This window comes from Leucoraja erinacea, unplaced genomic scaffold (genome assembly GCF_028641065.1).
Source record: "Leucoraja erinacea ecotype New England unplaced genomic scaffold, Leri_hhj_1 Leri_787S, whole genome shotgun sequence".
NCBI lineage: Eukaryota > Metazoa > Chordata > Chondrichthyes > Rajiformes > Rajidae > Leucoraja > Leucoraja erinaceus.
In genome coordinates this window covers 50,718-73,638 of record NW_026576715.1, presented here as the reverse complement: position 1 = coordinate 73,638, position 22,921 = coordinate 50,718, and the positions used below count along the sequence as shown (strand labels likewise).

At 49.3% G+C, this 22,921-nt stretch overlaps 1 protein-coding gene across 1 annotated transcript; it reads left to right on the top strand.

The window, feature by feature from the left end:
* The first annotated feature begins 5,350 nt into the window (after positions 1–5,350).
* Positions 5,351–22,897, top strand: LOC129694764 (nectin-1-like). Its single transcript, XM_055631524.1, is given in 9 exon segments — positions 5,351–5,535; positions 5,914–6,261; positions 7,935–8,228; positions 12,410–12,527; positions 14,294–14,423; positions 14,425–14,464; positions 15,160–15,276; positions 17,169–17,203; positions 21,414–22,897. Coding segments are annotated over 9 exon segments (1,248 nt in total). The 5' UTR covers positions 5,351–5,489; the 3' UTR covers positions 21,534–22,897.
* The last annotated feature ends 24 nt before the right edge of the window (positions 22,898–22,921 follow it).

Sequence of the window (22,921 nt, the reverse complement as noted above, 5' to 3'; positions counted from 1 at the left end):
ATATATACACTACAGCCTTCAATCCCTGGCACATTTACTCTTCTATTGGGCCCTGCATACCTTCCAACAAGGTGATCATCCCTTTCTTAGGCCCAGCTTCAACCCATGTATCCTCACTGAACCCACTGTCCGTCAATTTCCCTCTGGCCACGCAGACATCACTAGGTCTTGCCCCTGCCAATTTTTCACATCTTGTTACCAAGAGCACCCAGTCTAACACCACCCCCCATACTAATCCCTTAAAACCCCCCCTCCTCACGAACACCCACAAGCAATCACAGTACCTGGCTAAGTGCTCCGTTCCGCGCCCATGCTCTGCGTCCTGACCCCACCATCATCCTTGTCATGGTTATACCATCCTTCTGACCTCCTCCATTTACAAATGCCCAGAACAGTCCTGCCCATCAACCGTAGGCATCACCTTCGCTCCCCTCCGCCCCACTCAATGAGTTCCGGCGTCCAACCATGGACATATGAGCTGTTTCTCACATCTCCCACACCACCTCTGGCCAAGTTTTCTAAGGGACAGAGTCCTCAACCACCCAGTGGTGACCTCTTCTCCCTGATCCCACGAGTGCCCCTTCTCGATTGGACTCCCCCGGATGGCCTTTCCACCCTCTCTAGATCTTTTCATTTTCTAACTGCCAGCATGGTTGTCAACCATATTAACTTTTCCACTCCCTTCAACTACTCTAACCTCACCCCCTCTGAACATACAGCCCTCCGCTCACTCTGTAGGGATCCGTAGTTATAATCAAACGCGCCAACAAGGGAGATGACGTGATAGTCTGGCGCGATGATCAACTACCGGGCTGAGGCCAGGTGACAACTCTCAGACACCCTCCTCCTCCTTACCCTTGGGGCCGTGATCACACAGATGAGCACCAGGCCTTGATCTCTTTGACCATTTTTGATTTTATCACTTCCGGATGTCTGCCCTCCAAAGCCTCCAACAATATCGTCCCCCAGCCCCGCACGGCCCAGTTTTATCTTCTTTCCAAAATCCATAAACTGCCCTGCAGACCCATTGTTTCTGTCTGCTCCTGCCCCACTGAAATCATTTCCACAGACCTCAACTCCATCCTATCCAATCCTTTCCATCTATGTTTAAGTTCACATTATCCACCCTTCGTTTCTTGAATGACTTGTGTTTTCCAGGCTCCCACTCCCTCATCTTTACTTTGGAGGTTCAGTCACTCTGCACTTTCATCACCCATCAGGAAGGCCTTCAAGCCCTTTGTTTCTTACCTGCAAAGCCAGCCAATTTTGCTCTACTAACACTCTCCTTAGTTACGCATTTGATTTGGAAGTCCTCACCGTTGACAACTTCTCCTTTGAATCCTCCCACTTCCAAATCAAATGCGTAGCTATTGGCACTCGCATGGGCCCCAGCTATACCTGCCACTTTGTAGGGTTCATCGAACAATCCCTGTTCCAGGCGTACACGGCCCTATCCCGAACTCTACCTGCGCTATATTGACTTCTGCACCCATGCAGAACTCATGGACTCCATCATCTTCACCACCAATTTTCATCCTGCACTCAAATTCACCTGGACCATCGCAGACACCTCCCACCCCTTTCTTGATATCACCGTCTCCATCACAGGAGACAGACTATTGACCAACACCTATTACAAGGTACATGGATTGGACAGGTTGGGAGGGATATGGACCAAGCACAGGCAGGTGGGACTACTGTAGCTGGGACATGTTGACTGGTGTGGGCAAGTTGGGCCAAAGGGCCTGTTTCCATGCTGTATCACTAGATGACTAGTGTAGCTGGGACATGTTGGCCGGTGTGGGCGTTGGGTTGAAGGGCCTGTTTCCACACTGTATCACTATAACAATGAGCCATTATGTGCTCCACCCTTCATTGGTCATCCATATAACCATATAACAATTACAGCACGGAAACAGGCCATCTCAGCCCTACAAGTCCATGCCGAACAATTATTCTCCCCTAGTCCCATCTACCTGCACTCCGACCATAACCCTCCATTCCTTTCCCATCCATATACATATTTATTTTTAAATGTTAAAATCGAACCTGCCTCCACCACTTCCACAGGAAGCTCATTCCACACCGCTACCACTCTCTGAGTAAAGAAGTTCCCCCTCATGTTACCCCTAAACATCTGTCCCTTAATTCTGAAGTCATGTCCTCTTGTTTGAATCTTCCCTACTGGGAAAAGCTTGTCCACGTCAACTCTGTCTATCCCTTTCATCATTTTAAAGACCTCTATCAAGTCCCCCCTTAACCTTCTGCGCTCCAGAGAATAAAGACCTAACTTATTCAACCTTTCTCCGTAACTTAGTTGCTGAAACCCAGGCAACATTCTAGTAAATCTCCTCTGTACTCTCTCTATTTTGTTGACATCCTTCCTATAATAGGGTGACCAAAATTGTACACCATACTGCAGAATTGGCCTCACCAATGCCTTGTACGATTTTAACATTACATCCCAACTTCTATACTCAATTCTCTGATTTATAAAGGCTAGCATACCAAAATCTTTCTTTACCACCCTATCTACATGAGATTCCACCTTCAAGGAACTATGCAGTTATTCCTAGATCCCTCTGTTCACCTGCATTCCTCAATTCGCTACCATTTACCATGTACGTCATATTTTGATTTGTCCTGCCGAGATGTAGCACCTCACACTTATCAGCATTAAACTCCATCTGCCATCTTTCAGCCCATTCTTCCAAATGGCCTAAATCTCTCTGTAGACTTTGGAAATCTACTTCATTATCCACAACACCACCTATCTTAGTATCATCTGCATACTTACTAATCCAATTGACCACACCATCATCCAGATCATTGATATATATGATAAACCATTAATCTCTGGCGTCTCCCATTCAGCCACTGTTGAATCCATCTTGCTACTCCTGCATTTATACCCAACAATTGAACCTTCTTAACCAACCTTCCATGAGGAACCTTGTCAAAGGCCTTACTAATGTCCATATAGACAACATCCACTGCTTTACCCTCATCAATTTCCCTAGTAACCTCTTCAAAAAATTCAAGAAGATTAGTCAAACATGACTTTCCAGGCACAAGTCCATGTTGACTGTTCCTAATCAGGCCGTGTTTATTCAGATGCTTATATATATTACCTCTAAGTATCTTTTCCATTAATTTGCCCACCACTGAAGTCAAACTAACAGGTCTATAATTGCTAGGTTTACTCTTAGAACCCTTTTTAAACAATGGAACAACATGCGCAGTACGCCAATCCTCGGGCACTATTCCCCTTTCTAATGACATTTGAAATATTTCTGTCATAGCCCCGGCTATTTCTACACTAACTTCCCTCAATGTCCTAGGGAATATCCTGTCAGGACCTGGAGACTTATCCACTTTTATGTTTTTCAAAATTGTCAGTACTTCTTTTTCTTTGAATCTCATAGTATCCATAGCTACTCTACTAGTTTCCCTTACCTCACATAACTCAATATCCTTCTCCTTGGTGAATACCGAAGAAAATAAATTGTTCAATATCTCCCCCATCTCTTTTGGCTCTGCAGATATCTGTCCACTCTGTCTCTCCAATGGACCAATGTTATCCCTCATTATCCTTTTGCTACTAATATAGCTGTAGAAACCCTTTGGATTTACTTTCACCTTACTTGCCAAAGCAACCTCATCCTTTGCCAGGCTGCTTTGTTCGGCCTTTTCTTACCTACAGTCCCCTCCCCTCTACTTTCAATCTAAAGAATGGTCATGATCCAAAATGTCACCCATCCATTTTCTCCAGAGATACTGCGTGTCCCGCTGAGTTACTCCAGCACTTTGTGTCCATCTTCGTTATAAATTAGCATCTGCCATTCCTTTCTACTCATTACATTATTTCCAGATTTATTCCCAGACAATGGAGAAACAAAGACTGCCCTGAACATGCGGATCAAATGCTCGCTGTTCATAAGGTCAAGTGTAAGGAGCAGAATTAGGCCATTCGGCCCATCACGTCTACTCCGCCATTCAATGATGGCTGATCTATCTCTCCCTCCTAGCCCCATCCTCCTGCCTTCTACCCATATCCTCTGACATTGGTACTAATCAAGAGTCTGTCAATCTCTGCCTTAAAAATATCCACTGACTTGGCCTCCACAGCCTTCTGTTGCTAATAATTCCATAGATTCACCACCCACTGATTAAATAAATCTCTCCCCATCTCCTTCCTTTAATTCTGAGGCTATGACCTCTGATCCTGGACTTTCCCACTAGTAGAAACATCTTCGCCACATCCACTCAATCAAAGCCTTTCACTAATCTGTATCTTTCAATGAGGTGGCCGATTGGGAAAGGGGGAGATGCAGCGAGACCTGGGTGTCATGGTGCACCAGTCATTGAAGGTAGGCATGCAGGTGCAGCAGGCAGTAAAGAAAGCGAATGGTATGTTGGCTTTCATAGCAAGAGGATTTGAGTATATGAGCAGGGAGGTTCTACTGCAGTTGTACAGGGTCTTGGTGAGACCACACCTGGAGTATTGCGTGCAGTTTTGGTCTCCAAATCTGAGGAAGGACATTATTGCCATAGAGGGAGTGCAGAGAAGGTTCACCAGACTGATTCCTGGGAGGTCAGGACTGTCTTATGAAGAAAGACTGGATAGACTTGGTTTATACTCTCTAGAATTTAGGAGATTGAGAGGGGATCTTATAGAAACTTACAAAATTCTTAAGGGGTTGGACAGGCTAGATGCAGGAAGATTGTTCCCGATGTTGGGGGAGTCCAGGACAAGGGGTCACAGCTTAAGGATAAGGGGGAAATCCTTTAAAACCGAGATGAGGAGAACTTTTTTCACACAGAGAGTGGTGAATCTCTGGAACTCTCTGCCACAGAGGGTAGTTGAGGCCAGTTCATTGGCTATATTTAAGAGGGAGTTAGATGTGGCCCTTGTGGCTAAGGTGATCAGAGGGTATGGAGAGAAGGCAGGTACGGGATACTGAGTTGGGATGATCAGCCATGATCATATTGAATGGCGGTGCAGGCTCGAAGGGCCGAATGGCCTACCCCTGCACCTAATTTCTATGTTTCTATGTTGCTATGTCCCCCTTATTCTTCTGAACACCGGCGAGTACAGACCCGGGTGCCGACAGACCAGTCTCTGTTTAACCCTCTTCTCTCTGAGCAGTCTGCGTTCATGGAGACACCATGAACGGTACGTGTTGAATTCTGGAATAAAAGAAGGAACTTGTCGGGTCAGACCGCATTTGTGGAGGGAAACGTTCATTCTGATAGAGGAAGCGAGGTGGCTGTGGGACAGACGGGGGGGGGGGGTGATAGATGCAGGTCCGGCTGCCAATGGAAGCGTCACCATCTGCGTTGAGTTTGGCTGTGCGCCAGAGACTGGTCACCGAAGCCTGGCCACACGGAACTGAGATACAGCCGCCGCAGACAGAGTCTGATCTGCAAGACTGGGCTTCAGCAGATTGGGACCATCGTTGTATTCAGATGCAGCAACGGTCTCGGGAATGATTCTCTTACGTTTCATCGTGTTTCAACTCGCACGTTTCACAGGTAGGTTCAGAGCTTTTCGCAACGTTAAAGTGTGAGTGAGTTTAAACGTTCAGCCCTTCGGCCCATACTTGCCCACACTGGCGACGTCGCTTATCGTCACATATCCATGTTCTCCAGAGATGCTGCCTCACCCGCTGTTACTCCAGCATAGACTCAGAGAATGATAGTGTGGAAACAGGCCCTTCGGCCCAACTTGCCCACACCGGCCAACATGCCCCATCTACACTAGTCCCACCTGCCCGCGTTTGCCCCATATCCCTCTAAACCTGTCCTATAAATGTACCTGCCTAACTGTTTCTTAAAGTCCACCTGGTTGGATAGCAACTGATTCATGTTTTTAGCAATCAATTAATTTAAAAAACAAACTATTTTCCTCAGTTCTGGCCGCCCAAATCGTTCAAGTGGAGGATTTGATAACTGGAACCGCTGGGGACGAGGTCAGGCTGCCGTGTTACTTGTCCTACAACGCGGGGAACGTAAGGTTGGTGCAGGTGACCTGGTTGAAGCGAGCTGAGCAGGGCAACGTGAACTTGGCCGTTTACAACCCGCGACTCGGCACCAGTTACCCCGCTGCCATCGACAGGGTGACGCTCACCAACGTAACGGCTCCTAACTACACGCTGAGCATCAAGCCCTTACAGCTGCCTGACCAAGGTGTTTACAGCTGTGAGGTGAACATGTTCCCCAGCGGAAAGCACGAGTCCCAAACACGGCTGACGGTTCTGGGTAAGGACCAGCGTCACCGGAGCTCGGTCACCGCACTGACTGGGCTCACGGGACAGAGAATACAGTGGGCTCCGGGCTTTCACTTCTCCAAAACTAACTCGATCCGGGGAACTCCATTATAATGCAACATTGACTCCTCAATATCAAACCACTCCTTTGTTTCCAACACGGTGGGGGCGTTGGTGGGGGTGGGGGCGTTGGTGGGGTGTGTGTGCGTTTGGTGGGGTTGTGTGTGCGTTGGTGGATGTGGGGGCGTTGGTGGGGTGTGTGGTGGCGTTAGTGGAGTGTGGGGGCGTTGGTGGGATGTGTGTGCGTTGGTGGGATGTGGGGGCGTTGGTGGGGTGTGTGTGCGTTGGTGGGGTGTGGGTGGGTGGGAGTGTGGTGGTGAGTGGATGCGTGTGTGTGTGTGTGGGTGTGTGTTGATGCGGTGGGGGGTGTGTGGGGTGGTGTGTGTGTGTTGAGGTGTGTGGGGGTGTGGTGTGGATGAGGTGTGGGTGGGGGTGAGTGGGTGAAGTGTGGGTGAGGTGTGGGTGGGGGTGTGGGAGGGTGTGTGGGGGGGGTGTGTGGTGTGGTGTGGGTGGGGTGTGGAGGCGTTGGTGGGGTGTGGGTGGGGTGGTGGGTGGGGGTGAGTGGATGAGGGTGTGGGTGGGTGGGTGTGGGTGGGGTGGTGAGTGGGTGAAGTGTGGGTGGGGGCGAGTGGGTGAAGTGTGGGTGAGGTGTGGGTGGGGGGTGTGGGTGGGTGGGTGTAGGTGGGGTGGGTGGTGGGTGGGGGTGTGGGGTGCGTGTGGGTGCGTGTGGATGTGGGGGCGACTGCTGTGGATGGGTGGATGATGGCTGTCCAGAGGCCGTGCTGTGTTATTCTAGCAATGCTCACTCACATCGGCCATGTATAAACGCACAGACCGCTTCCCTTCAAGGTCCATCTTTTAACAGGAAGGGAACTTTACAAAAATGTCGAATCCACTGTGGATTGGCTGGTTTGACGAAATGTTGCAGAAAGTGCAAGTATTCCTCAACCTCATCAGCGCTCATGAGCATTTACATAGAACATAGACAAGTACAGGTCATGTACTGGCCCTTCGGCCCTCAACATGATGCCGAGACCAACTCATATCTGCCTGAATATAATCACATCCCTGCACTTCCCACAAGTCCATGTGTCTATCCAACAGGCTCATCAACCACTATGATCTCAGCCTTCACCACCACCAGTTCCAGGCACTTGCTATCGTCTGCATTACACAAAATATTGGCCGGACATCTCTTTTACACTTTTCCTTTCGCACCTTAATTATACCATCTAGTCTTTGACATTTCCATCGTGGTCGTGGCTATCCCTGGAGGTAGAGGGTGATGGTCTGCGTGCTGTTGTTTGTATGGACTCTCAGGTGGGTTATGAGTCCAATCCTGGCTTTGATAGCTCTTCGACATTCAGGACATGTAATTCCAGATGGCAGATCGGCCTATGGTTGTTGCTGCCTCATTTTCCGTTTTCTTCTCTTCTAATTCTGTCTATCTAATGACCTTTGATATTCCCATTCTGGGGAAAGATATAAGATATACAGGTGGAAGGTTCACAAAGGTGCCCTGAAGGGAAGCGGAGAATTTACATGGTAGTTGCAGAGTGGGTTAAACTGCTCAGTTAGTTACTCAATGCCATTCTTCTGTCCTAGCGAGGCCTTTGACTGAGGCGATCTCGGTCCCAGTGGACGCCTCGTTGTCAGAAGTTCCCGTCGCTAACTGTACAGCGGCCAGTGGCAAACCGGCAGCCCAGGTGGCTTGGAGTGGGAGCGATGCAGGAAAAGTCACCGTCACGGAGACTGGACATGCAGACGGGACGGTGACTGTAGTCAGCCAATACAGACTGCGACCCACCAGTGTGGACGATGGCAAGAACGTCACCTGCCTTGTCACGCACAAAACCTTCACGGATGTGATCAACTTGACTGTGACATTATCTGTTCGCTGTAAGTCTTGTCGCGAAATATACCGTGAAACATCACTGTTTGAGAACAGAGCTGTCCCACACGGGAGCACCTACAGAAAGCAGCGGAAAAGGCAGCTGGGGTTTAGTCTGAGCAAGTGCGAGGTGTTACACTTTGGGAGGTCAGGTGTAAGGGAAATGAAAGATCCCTTCAAAACCACAGTGTCTGTACCAAATATTGTGTTGTGAAACCAATCTCTTCTGCCTGCACGTGATCCATATCCCTCCATTCCCTCCACATCCATGTGCCGATCTAAAAGCCGCCTAAACGCCACTGTGGTGTCTGTCTCCACCGCCACCCCTGGCAATGCGTTCCATGCACACACCACCCTTTGTGTAAATAAACTTGCCCCACTCATCTCATTTAAACGTGCATTAAAGTTTCCATTAAGTCTTTGACTTTTCCATTCTGAAACAAATGTTCTGACTGTCTACTCTATCTTTTCCTCTGGGGATTTGACGTCAGGTCTCCACTCAATCTCCTGGGTTCTAAAGAAAACACTGGAAGTTTGTCCAACCTTTCTGTGTAGCTCCTTCTTGCGTGTGGCGTGCACAGCCTAAAGGTGTAGGACAACTTGTTCTATTTGATCTTATTTGATGTGCACGCCAGGTTGATTGCATTCATTGAAACAGGGCGGACCACGTAAAGGTTGCAATCTCCCACCTCTCAGTGTAGCTAATAGCCCCTAATCCAGGCAATAATTCGGGTAAACGTCCTCTGCCCCGTCTCCAAACCCTCCACACCCTTCCTGTAATGGGGCGACCACAACTGCACGCTCTGCCCCAAATACGGCCTGACCAAGTGCCATAAAGGTGCGTCATGACTTCCGGACTCTTACACTCAATGTCCCATTGTGTATTTCTTGTGCATTAGAGAAGCGTGATGCCTAGTTCTGACCCTTGCATGGTGCACCAGGGGATGTTGCTGTTGTCAATGAGACGTTAACAAAACATTTCATGCTGTCAGTACATTAGAAGTTCCCGATGTTAGGGAAGTCCAGGACAAGGGGTCACAGCTTAAGGATAAAGGGGAAATCCTTTAAAACCGAGATGAGAAGAACTTTTTTTCACACAGAGAGTGGTGAATCTCTGGAACTCTTTGCCACAGAGGGTAGTTGAGGCCAGTTCATTGGCTATATTTAAGAGGGAGTTAGATGTGGCCCTTGTGGGCTAAGGGGATCAGGGGGTAGGGAGAGAAGGCAGGTACGGGATACTGAGTTGGATGATCAGCCATGATCATATTGAATGGCGGTGCAGGCTCGAAGGGCCGAATGGCCTACTCCTGCACCTAATTTCTATGTTTTCTATGTTTCTATGTTTCTATGTTATTGACGGAGGCCAGGACTTCTTGAGTCAGGGACTGCGAGGCCGGTATTTAGTGAGTGGGAGACTGCGGACTAGTATAAACTTGCCCACCAGGAGAAGCTGGGAGCATGGAGTGAGGCGAGGATGTCGGAAGGAGGTCAGGGTGTCAGGCCGCCGGTCTCTCTCACCCCCCTGTCAGTAGAGCATAGGCCAGCACTGGGCCCGGCCCACATTGTCCGTGCCGAGCATGGTGCCTACTTAAGCTGATCCCATCTGCCTGTACATGGTCCATGTCCCTTCATCCCCTGTACTTCCATGTGCCGATCCAAAAGCTTGTTAATCGACACTGTGGTATCTGCCTCCACCACCACCCCTGGCAATGTGTTCCAGACCCCACCACGAGTGTAAACAATACTTGCCCCATCTACACATCTTCATTAAACTTCCCAGCTCTCACCTTATAACTGTGCTCTCTAGTGTGGGGCATCTCCACCATGAGGGATAGGCTCTGAATGTCTACCCTGCCTATGCCCCTCGTAATTTAGAAACATAGAAACATAGAAAATAGGTGCAGGAATTAGGCCATTCGGCCCTTCGAGCTTGCACCGCCATTCAATATGATCATGGCTGATTTAATATACTTCTATCTAGTGTCCGCTCAACCGATATTCAATGGAAAACACCCCAAGCCTGTCCAACCTCTACCTGTAACTGAAAGGCTCTAGTCCAGGCATTGGTCAGGATGGCGGCCGATAGCGCCTCACCCCTCCATTCCCTTCACATCCAGGGACATGTTCTTCCAAGTCGGCAGATTTACCTACAAATTCTCACCTTTACGGTGGGCACTTAAAATTCTCAAACATTCGTCTGAAGATATCTATTCGTGTCCCTCAAATGAGATCGTGGGTAAAATGTCGGGTTCTTCTCCGTATTCGCAGGAATAAATGTGGGGAACTCTCTCTGTCACAAGTCTACTTCCGGCCGGTAGGGACTTCAGACCAAAACTCCACGCAGAGTTAGACAATAGACAATAGGTGCAGGAGTAGGCCATTCGGCCCTTCGAGCCAGCACCGCCATTCAATGTGATCATGGCAGATCATCCCCAATCAGTACCCCGTTCCTGCCTTCTCCTGTCTTCCTGCCTTCATTGGCTATATTTAAGAGGGAGTTAGATGTGGCCCTTGTGGCTAAAGGGATCACGGGGTATGGAGAGAAGGCAGGTACAGGATACTGAGTTGGATGATCAGCCATTATCATATTGAATGGCGGTGCAGGCTCGAAGGGCCGAATGGCCTACACCTGCACCTATTTTCTATGTTTCTATGTTTCTATGTTTCTCCCCATATCCCCTGACTCCGCTATTTTTAAGAGCCCCATCTAGCTCTCTCTTGAAAGTATCTAGCGAACCGGCCTCCATCGCCCTCTGAGGCAGAGAATTCCACAGACTCACCACTCTCTGTGAGAAAAAGTGTTTCCTCGTCTCCGTTCTAAATGGCTTACCCCTTATTCTTAAACTGTGGCCCCTGGTTCTGGACTCCCCCAACATCGGGAACATGTTTCCGGCCTCTAGCGTGCCGAAGCCCTTAACAATCTTATATGTTTCAATGAGATGCCCTCTCATCCTTCTAAACTCCAGAGTGTACAAGCCCAGCTGCTCCATTCTCTCAGCATATGACAGTCCCGCCAACCCGGGAATGAACCTTGTAAACCTACGCTGCACTCCCTCAATAGCAAGAATGGGTGAGCTCTATCGCGCCTAAGTCACCCCGCATTAAACACATCCCCCTAACTGCCTGCGTCACCTACACATGAACCTGCAGGCATCCTGATATAATGGGCATGAACACTAATACCGGTTTCCTTCTGCTGTTTAGAACATTCAATGCCTGTCAACTGACCGCACACACACACTGTCACATTCTGCGGGTAGCTTGACCATGTCCCCATGACACACCTTTGCAGACTCAGCATTGACCACAGAGTCGCCAAGCTAACACAGCCAGCGAATGTCGCCATAACTGCTGATAGAGATTAAATATCAGTTCCCAGCTCGCATGTGCTCTCCCCGAGTCAACGATAAACTGGCGCGTTGCTCACCACCCATGCTGACGTCTGTCCCATAATCCAGACAGGTACATTATCCCCAAACAGTGGAGCCCGCTATCCTGGTTCAACCCTCTGCTTCCGCCCCAATATAATTCTCATATTCCGGCCACGACTGGCAAGATTTACGAGGATGTTGCCAGGACTCGAGGGACAGGTAGAGTAGGCGAGGACTTTATTCCTTGGAGCGCAGGAGTCTGAGCGGTGATCTTATAGAGGTGTATAAAATCACGAGAGGAATTGATCGTGTGGACGCACCGTGTCTGTTGTCCAGAGTAGGGGAATCGAGAATCAGAGGACATGGGTTTAAGGTGAGAGCGGGAAGATTTAATAGGAACCCGAGATACAACGTTTTTCACCCAGAGGATGGCGAGTGAATGGAACGAGCTGCCAGGGGAGATGGTTGAGGTTGGGACGATGCAACAATTAAGGAACGTTTGAAGATATATATTGATAGGACAGGTTTAGAGCGATTCTGGCAAACGGATAGATGTGAGCTCAGGAACGAATCTTGGCCGGCATGCATGGCCTCTATCCGCGCTGTATAACTTTATGACTCTTATGGATGTTATCTTTGTCTTCACAATATTCCCATGTTTGTTGCTTTATAAACAAACTACAAACTCTGGTGGACAGTTTCCCCCCCGGCTGAATCAACCTTTCGCTTTTCTACCAATTGCAGTATTTTGCATTTTTTAAATAATTTGTTAGTACCGACTTCTCGACGTTAACTCATTGTGTGGTTTTTGTTATCAGACCCACCAGAAGTCACCATTGCCGGATATGATGGGAATTGGTACGTGGGCAGTTCCGGACATCGCTTAGCCTGCCTTGCCAAGGCGAGCCCTCCCGTTACCAGCTGCCGCTGGACATTGTATGTGACTGGTCTTTGTTCCACCAACTAATCTATACAATTACACACCTGACCAAGGGTATAATAAACAGCAAAACATCAATTATCCTTTAGCAATCTCCATCAATACGGAACAAAACCTTCACAGAAAGCGACATTTTCTTCCTGTTTCTGTGTTTCTCCTTTTATTTCTTAGGTAGACACAAATGCTGGAGAAACTCAGCGGGTGAAACAGCATCAGACTGAAGAAGGGTCTCGACCCGAAACGTCACCTATTTCTTCGCTCCATAGATGCTGCCTCACCCGCTGAGTTCCTCCAGCATTTTTGTCTACCTTCGATTTTTCCAGCATCTGCAGTTCTTTCTTAAACATTTCGTTCTATTTCTTTATCAGTTCCTAAGGATATGCTGCTTGGCTCGTTTCCGAGAGGCGGGGAGTGACCCCCTGTAGTTAGCCAGTGGTTTGGAGACCGTGCAGTGACAGACAGGTTTTCGGAGAGTCCACAGTTACAGCGAGTGATTGGGAGTCTGCATTTACAGCAAACGATTCACAGTCTGAAATTTCAGGCAGCCATTCGGAGCGCCTGTGGGTACAGTCAGCTGTACAGGTTTGTAACTACAGGCAGCAATTTGGAGCGCCTGGAACCAGAGCCAGCGATTCAGAGTCTGTGGTCACAGACAGCTATTTGGAGGGAGCGCGGTTTGTAGTCCTCAGGTCAGATTGCTGGATGCATGTTTTGTAAGCATCATGTGTACATATGCACTGGTACAATGTTTTGAAGAAGGAACTGCAGATGCTGGAAAATCGAAGTTACACAAAAATGCTGGAGAAAGTCTGGGGGTGCAGGGAGCAGCTATGGAGCGAAGGCAAGAGGAAACGACTCGGGCAGAAACCCTTCTTCAGACAATGTTCAGACACTGGTACAATGTTTACCTGGAGTTGTGGCATGGTACACTCAAGGACACACGGTGCTGGAGTAACTCAGCGGGTCAGGCAGCATCTGTGGAAAAAATGGACAGGTGACGTTTCGGGTCGGGACCCTTGTGAAGAATCCCAATCTGTCTGAAGAAGGGTCCTGACCTGAAACGTCCCCTATCCATGTTTTTTTGCAGATGCTGCCTGACCCGCTGAGTTACTGATGAAATTTGTAGCCTTTTGTGTAACCAACCTCTTTAGTCCCTTGTTTCTACCAGCGTGTGCTTGTTTGATTTTGTGTACAGCTCTGGTCGCCACATTGTAGGAAGGATGTGGCGAGATAGACTAGAGTACAGTTTACTTGGAGAACTTCAGTTGTGAGGAGTGATTTAAGAGGCTGGCCTTATTTTTCCAAGGATGAAGGAAGTTGGTGAGCGACTGTATCCAGTCACAGTGGTTTCCCTGTTATGGGGATGAGAGGAACAAGAAGGACCATGTCTAACCTGAGAGTGATGTACTTTCAAAAGAGATTTGCGAGTTTATATTTGACACCGAGGAAGCTTGATATCTGTGCGCGCTGCCAGAGGAGGTTAGAATCCGGTACAATCACCACCTTTAGGAGCATTTAAAAACTCATTTAAGTAAGCAAGGCATCGAAGGAAGCGAGCATAAGCGAGCCTGTGGGATAAGTGCTGCTGCCCAACAAGAAGGCGCCGATGGGGCTGTTTCTGTACACAACCCTTGAACTGTGTGCAGTTGTGAGCGCCGCACTATAGGAAGGATGTGATTACACGTGATGTGAACGGAGATGAATCTGTCATTCGTCAGGTGCCAGGCTTTGACATCAAAGTGATTTGTCGCTTTGAATGCAGGTCCACAGGCCCGTTGCCGCCGAATGTGGAAACCAAAGGCGACTGTTTGTTGATAACACACGTCGACTATTCCCTCAATGGCACGTGGGTGTGCGAAGCAACTAATGCCCTTGGCAAAGGAAGCGGAAACAGTCACAGTTGTGGTCAAAGAAGCAGTTTCAACCAGTGCAGGTACATCGGCGCACAAACCATCACCGACAGTGCGGGGAGTATCCACATGATTCTTGCTGGGTGTTGAGAATATCTGTGTGGTGCCATCTGCTTAGGGGGACTTGTGGTGGTGATGAAAACCGTGTGTGTGTGTGTGTGTGTGTGTGTGTGTGTGTGTGTGTGTGTGTGTGTGTGTGCGTGTGAGTGTGTGTGCGCGTGTGAGTGCGTATATGTGCGTGTGTGTGCGTGTGTGATAGAGCCATACTATGTGGAACGTGACTTTCTGCCCACTTGGACCATGCCGCCCTAGATGCCATCTGGAGCCAGTCCCATTGCCAGCGTTTGGCGCGTATCCCTCTAAAACTTTCCTCTTTGTGATCCTGCCTTCTAATTATTGCAATTATCACCGTCTCTCCCATTTCTTTCGGCAGCTTGTTCCATAAACCCACCCTATCCGATGTCCCAGGCACTAATCGGTTATCTCTGATCTGGCCTTTGCCTTTTCAGTTCGATGCTGTCCCGCAGGATCCCCTCAGTAACTTCCCACCAACCATGTCCATCTAACCGGCCTCTAATTCCCTGGCTTGCCCTTCATGCACTTCTTAAACAAAAGCTCATTAGTCCCGCTCCGTATCTCACACGTGGTCTAGTCAGTGCAGACGTGTATGTTACCTTGTCTATGCCTCTAATTCCCCAACCCTCTGGGTCATTTGCAGGAGCTGCTTTTGCGACCACTGTGATCTACATTACTGTAGGGGCACTGGTGTCAGTCCTGCTCGTGGTGGTCGCCGTCACTATAGCGATGATGAAGAGAAGCAGGCGGCGGGTTGACGGTAAGTGAGCGGCGTCGGCTGCACGTGAATTGTTGCAGATCTGCGGGAATAGTTTGTTTTATACTTTCATAGAGTGATACAGTGTGTAAACAGGCCCTTCAGCCCAACTTGCCCACACCGGCCAACATGTCCCAGCTACACTAGTCCCACCTGCCCGCGCTTGGTCCATATCCCTCCAAACCTGTCCTATTCAAGTACCTGTCTAACTGTTTCTTAAACAATGGGACAGTCCCAGCCTCAACTAGCTCCTCTGGCAGCTTGTTCCATACACCCACCACCCTTTGTGTGAAAAAGTTACCCCTTTCTTCCCTTTCATTCTCCTCCTTCCTCCCACCCTATGTCTACCTGTGTCTTTCTTCCTCCTTCTCGATCTGTGTGTATGTGAGTTACAGCTTCGCTCGCCATGTCTGTGTCTGTGATTCTATCTCGTTCTGTCACACTCTGCCCCTCTCTCGCTCGCACACTCTCTCACACTCTCTCTCACACACTCTCGCTCACACTCTCGCTCACACACTCTCTCTCACACTCTCTCTCACACACACTCGCTCACACTATCACTCACACTCTTACACTCTCACTCACACTGTCACACACATTCTCTTACACACGCTCTCTCCCTCTATCTCCCTCTTCCCCACTCTACCCCCCCCCCCCCCCCCCCCCCATATATCCCAGCCCCCCGTATTAATTCCCACCCCCCCCCCCCCCTTTAATATCTCTATGATTTTTGATTCCCCCCCCCCCCCCCCCCCCCCCCATCCCCATCCCCCCGGTCCCCCTCCTTCTCCTGAACCGCTGGACAGATTGTTTTTCGGGTTCAGGGGCCTTTGAGCCACAGAATGGAATGTGAATCGACAAACATTTATTTTCCTCTTGGATTCAACAACTATCTCCAGGGTTTCCTTCACCGAGAGATATTTCCGGATTGGCCGTATTTCGAAGCTCCAACAGTAGTAAAGGCACCTTGTCAATTCAATCAGATGCTGCCCGAGTGCGCAGATATCCAAGGAATTAGTAATACTTTCCGATGGGCCTTGTGGCCTCAAAGACCGAAGCGCGTAACGTGATGGAAATATCCACGTCGTGAGGTGAATGATGATTCTGATTCCTCGCTCATCTTGGTGTCCGGAGCGGAACATGGAGATAGTTGCTTGTTGATTCTTGTTCATTCATTTCCTGACCAGTTGATGTCCACCCGCAGGAAACAGGTGATATCAGCTTTCACTGGCGAGGATGGAGCATTTGCAGCCACTGAAAGATTGAATGCCCTGTACACACGCCCCATTATTTCTATATTTGATAGATGAGGCCATTTCAGCCCATCATCTCCGCTGGGTCACAGAACTATCCCATCACAACTATCCCTGATCGGAAACGTCACCCACCCACGTTCTCCAGAGATACTGCCAGACCCGCTGAGTTACTCCAGCACATCGTGTCTTGTTTTGTAAACCGGCACCTGCAGTTCTTTGTTTCTACTATCTATCCCCCCACCCCCGACCCACTTTGCCCACTCAGATCTATGCTTACCTTCCTGGTGAACCCCACCCCGCATTTCTGCCTCTCACCCACGCAGTCAGCGGCAATTTACACCTGGCCACCCGGAGAGCGGCGCATCCGCGGTAAACCGACGGGAACACGCAGACTCCACACAGACAGGCGCGCTGGAGGCCGGGGTTGTAGCCGGTGTCTCTGGTTAAGGTTAGAGGCTGATGGACGGCAGCCACTACCCTGTACGGTTATTTGGACATTATCTTTTATGAGTTTCTGAAAATAACAAATATCCGCTTTGCTCAAGATATTTACAATATGTCTAAGAATTGGGTGTTTATGTGGATTGGAATGAAAGGCACCAACTTGACACTTACTCTCATTTATTTTTGTAAATTCAGGCACAAAGGAAAAAGTGAACTCTTGCCCAGAGAAGGTATGTTGGGATGTATAATGAAGCGCCCGGTCGCGATATACTGTATATATCAATTAGATTTCAAAGCAGAAATATCTGTAGATGTGATTAGGAGGTGTGGCCTTCGCAGGCGGCATCAACAATATATGTACAAGTCAGGATGGTGTGTGGCTTAGAGGGTGCTGTTAAGTATAGACCGCTGTTATGTTACCGCTGTACAGGACGTTGGCGAGGTCACATTTGGAATATTGTGTTCAGCCATGGTCACCCTGTTGTAGGAAGAAAGTCGGCAGAGAAGATTCACCTGACCAGACTCGAGGTCCTGAGCTACAGGGAGGGTGGACACGTTTGGACTTTATTCCTTGGAGCGCATGAGGAAGAGGGGTGATCTTAGTGAGGTGTATATGATGATGAGGGGAATAGATTGTATGAATGCACAGAGTCTTTTATACAGAGATCAATAATGGGGTGACATAGGTTTAAGGTCCGAAGGGAAATATTGAATAAGAACCCGGCAGACAGGCTTTCCACAGTGTGATGGGTGAGTGGAACGAGCTGCCAGAGGAGGTAGTCGAGGCTGGTACAATAACAACATTTAAAAGGGGAGACCTCGTTGAAACATACAGAACAGTGAAAGGCTTGGATAGTGGATGTGGAGAGGATGTTTCCACTAGTGGAGAGTCTAGGACCAGAGGGCACAGCCTCAGAATGAAAGGACGTTCCTTTAGGAAAGTGATGAGGAGGAATTTCTTTAGTCAGAGGGTGGTGAATCTGTGGAATTCTTTGCCACAGACGGCTGTGGAGGCCAAGTCAGTGGATATTTTTAAGGCCGAAATCGATAGATTCTTGATCAGGACGGGTGCCAGGGGTTATGGGGAGAAGGCAGGAGAATGGGGTTAGGAGGGAGATAGATCAGGCCTAATGGTCTAATTCTACTATTTTTATGACCCTATGACCTTTGACATTTGGACAGGCACATGGGTATGAAAGCTTTAGCGGGATATGGACCAAAAGCGGCAAGTGTCACTCGGCTGACCAATGCTTGCTGTCAGTGACGTTTGTCTCCTGCCTGGGGCATCTTGTCACCTCACCAATGGGTTCACTCTCTCTGGGCTGAGCTCGGCGCTGCCCCTGGCACCTCCTCCCGCGATCCTCATGGACCCAGGGTTCGTCCTGTGGGCCCTTACGATGGCAGAGCGAGGGATATCCCGGGCCATGATAATGCAGGCTGGGGTTGGGTGTGGTTCTGATGCTCAGCGCCTCGTACATGCTCAGTCCGGGGTTAGAGCACAGAACACACTGTGGAGATGAGAGGGCATCTTATTGAAACATGTAAGATTATTAAAGGTTTGGACACGCTAGAGACAGGAAACATGTTCCCAATGTTGGGGGAGTCCAGAACCAGGGGCCACAGTTTAAGAATAAGGAGTAGATTCAGATTCAAGATTCAGATTCAGATTCAATTTTAATTGTCATTGTCAGTGTACAGTACAGAGACAACGAAATGCATTTAGCATCTCCTTTGAAGAGCGACATAGCAAACGATTTTGAATAAAAAAATAAATAATAAGTGGGGGGGGGGGGGGGGGGGGGGGGGGGGGGGGGGGGGGGGGGGGGGGTGATTGGCAGTCACCGAGGTACGTTGTTTAGTAGAGTGACAGCGGCCGGAAAGAAGCTGTTCCTCGACCTGCTGGTTCGGCAACGGAGAGACCTGTAGCGCCTCCCGGATGGTAGGAGGGTAAACAGTCCATGGTTGGGGTGAGAGCAGTCCTTGGCGATGCTGAGCGCCCTCCGCAGACAGCGCTTGCTTTGGACAGACTCAATGGAGGGGAGCGTGGAACCGGTGATGCGTTGGGCAATTTTCACCACCCTCTGCAATGCCTTCCGGTCGGAGACAGAGCAGTTGCCATACCATACTGTGATGCAGTTGGTAAGGATGCTCTCGATGGTGCAGCGGTAGAAGTTCACCAGGATCTGAGGAGACAGATGGACCTTCTTCAGTCTTCTCAGGAAGAAGAGACGCTGATGAGCCTTCTTGATCAGAGTAGAGGTATTGTGGGTCCAAGAGAGGTCATCGGAGATGTTGACTCCCAGGAACCTGAAGCTAGAAACACGTTCCACCTCCGTCCCGTTAATGTGGATGGGGGTGTGCGTGCCGCCTCTGGACTTCCTGAAGTCTACAATGAGCTCCTTGGTCTTCTTGGAGTTAAGGGCCAGGTTGTTGTCAGCGCACCATGCTGCTAAGTGCTGGACCTCCTCCCTGTAGGCCAGCTCATCGTTGTTGCTGATGAGGCCAGTCACCGTTGTATCATCTGCATACTTGATGATGGTGTTAGTACCATGTACAGGTGTGCAGTCATAGGTGAAGAGGGAGTAGAGGAGGGGGCTCAGCACACAGCCCTGAGGAACGCCGGTGTTCAGGGTGAGGGTTGAAGAGGTGTGCTTGTCTAACCTCACAGACTGGGGTCTGTTGGTTAGAAAGTCCAGTATCCAGTTGCAGAGGGAGGGGTCGATGCCCAGGTTACCGAGTTTGGTGATCAGTTTTGATGGAATAATGGTGTTGAATGCTGAGCTGTAATCGATGAACAGCATTCTTACATAAGTGTCTCTGTTGTCAAGGTGGGAGAGGGCGGAGTGAAGTGCCGTTGAGATGGCATCCTCCGTACTCCTGTTCTTGCGATAGGCAAACTGATAGGGATCCAGTGTGGGGGGTAGGCAGCTTTTGAGGTGTGCCAGGACCAGCCTCTCGAAGCACTTGGTGATGATGGGGGTAAGTGCAACTGGGCGGAAGTCGTTGAGGCTTGCCGCAGTGGAGTGTTTTGGCACTGGCACGATGGAGGTGGCTTTAAGGCAAGTGGGGACAACTGCTTGGGCAAGTGACAGGTTGAAGATGTCAGTCCAGACGTCTGTCAGCTGCGCAGCACAGGCACTGAGCACGCGCCCGGGGATGCCGTCAGGGCCAGCAGCCTTACGTGCATTAGTCCTACTCAGTGCCACGTACACGTCGTAGGGGGTGAGTGTGAGGGGTTGGTGATCGGCAGGTAGCACAGCCTTGATGGCTGTCTCTAGATTGTCCCTGTCGAAGCGGCCATAGAAGTGATTCAGCTCCTCAAGGAAGGAGGCGTCGCTGGATGTGGGGGTGATGTTGGAGGGTCAGCCTGAGTAAGCCATTTAGAACGGAGATGTTGAAACACTTTTTCTCACAGACAGTTGTGAGTCTGTGGAATTCTCTGCCTCAGAGGGCGGTGGAGGCAGGTTCTCTGGATGCTTTTAAGAGAGAGCTAGATAGGGCTCTTAAAGATAGCGGAGTCAGGGAATATGGGGAGAAGGCAGGAACGGGGTACTGATTGGGGATGATCAGCCATGATCACATTGAATGGTGTTGCTGGCTTGAAGGGCCGAATGGCCTACTTCTAATGTCTATTGTCTAATCTCCTCTGTCTGTCTAAAGTGTCTCAAACACCACTATCGTCTCTGCCTCTAACACCACCCCTGGCAGCGCGTTCCCAGCCCCCACCACCAGGGGCGACACGGTAAAGTTGTTGCCTTACAATGCCAGAGACACGGGTTCTCCTGCACCTATTGTCTAACACGGAACATAGAAAAATACAGCACAGGAACAGGCACTTCGGCCCACAATATCTGTCCTGAACATGATGCCTAGATCAACTCGTATCTGCCTGTATATAATCCATACACAGTACCTCCAGTCCATTCCATCCATCAGCCTGTGCAAGAGTCTCTGAAACACCGCTATCATATCTACCTCAAACAGCACCCCCGGTAGCGTTACCGGCATCTGTGTAAATAGCACCGCGAACATATCATGTCAACGTTCCCTGTCACCTTAGACATATTGGTCTTCCTGGAAATAAGGTTCTAACTTTGTCCTATTTATGCCTTTCATAATTTTATATCCTTATATCATGTCTCCCCGCAACGTCCAATGTTCCAAAAACACCCAATCCAAGTCTGTCCAATCTCTCCCTGTAGCAAACAACCCTTGCTCCAGGCATCGCCCCTATCTACACCCACATCGCTCCTGTATTGGGGCGACCAGAACTGCTCCAACTGCGGCCTAACTGAAGTATTGTAGTTGCATCATGACTTGCTGACTCTACATTCAATTCCCCAACCTATGACAAGCAAGTATACCCCACGTGTCTCCTTAGCCTTGCCAGCGTAGGCTGAAGAAAGTAATCAGTATTCACATTGTTCATTTTCTCAACAGAGCGGTGAATTTGTCATCCACGCAACCCTCAACTTTAAGATTTCAGACTGTGCCCGTCCTTCAAGCAGGGAGAACAATAATCATGAGGCAACAGTCTATGCTGATGTACACATTGACTAGACTCAGACCTTATTGACAATGTGGCTTCATGCGATCGGATATCTATCAGTTCAAGACTTGCAACGTTTCAACAACATGGATCATCGCCGCGAATAAACCCACAACTATAAAGACACAAGTGCAGCAGTAATTCCTTGGTCTCCACAGATGCTGCCTGACCCGCTGAGTTACTCCAGCACTCTGTGTCTCTCTGTGTCAAACAGCATCTGCAGTTCCTCCTGAATAAATCCACAACCATCGCGCCAAGCGCCTCGGATGGGAATTGGGCTTCAGCTGAGACAACCCTGTCCTCACCTTCAGCTACAAATCGATGTCTGGTACATCAGTGCATTCGCTTGTGCAGCCGTCAGTAATTTGTTTGTATATTTTCATTCCTTCGTCAATAAATGAACTCTGTCGCAGCTTCGAGTTGTTGGTGAGGTCCATCTACTCCTGGTAGAGGATAGTGATTCCCGCTTCTGTGCACAGGGCTGGGTGCGAAGGGACCGGGATACGGGATACGGGATCTTTGGAGCTGTCCCGGAGATTGTTGAAATCTGTGCTGCCACAAGCGAGGTACGAGGCGCCACTCTTTGCGCCCGTGGTCGGGATCGAACCCGTGTCTCTGGCGTTGTAAGGCAACAACTTTACCGTGTCGCCCCTGGTGGTGGGGGCTGGGAACGCGCTGCCAGGGGTGGTGTTAGAGGCAGAGACGATAGTGGTGTTTGAGACATTTTAGACAGACAGAGGAGATTAGACAATAGACATTAGAAGTAGGCCATTCGGCCCTTCAAGCCAGCACCACCATTCACTGTGATCATGGCTGATCGTCCCCAATCAGTACCCCGTTCCTGCCTTCTCCCCATATCCCCTGACTCCGCTATCTTTAAAATCCTTATCTAGCCCTCTCTTGAAAGCATCCAGAGAACCGGCCTCCACCGCCCTCTGAGGCAGAGAATTCCACAGATTCACAACTCTCTGTGTGAAAAAGTGTTTCCTCATCTCCATTCTAAATGGCTTACCCCTTATTCTTAAACTGTGGACCCTGGTTCTGGACTCCCCCAACATCGGGAACATGATTCCTGCCTCTGGCATGTCCAAACCCTTAATAATCTTATATGTTTCAATAAGATACCCTCTCATCCTTCTAAATTCCAGAGTATACAAGCCCAGCTGCTCCATTCTCTCAACATATGACAGTCCCACCATCCCCGGCATTAACCTTGTCTGCAGACAATACTCCAGGTGTGGTCTCACTAGGGCCCTGTATAACTGCATAAGGACCTCTTTGCTCCGTTACACAACTCCTATTGTTATAACCATATAACAATTACAGCACGGAAACAAGCCATCTCGGCCCTACAAGTCCGTGCCGAACAACTTTTTTTCCCCTTAGTCCCACCTGCCTG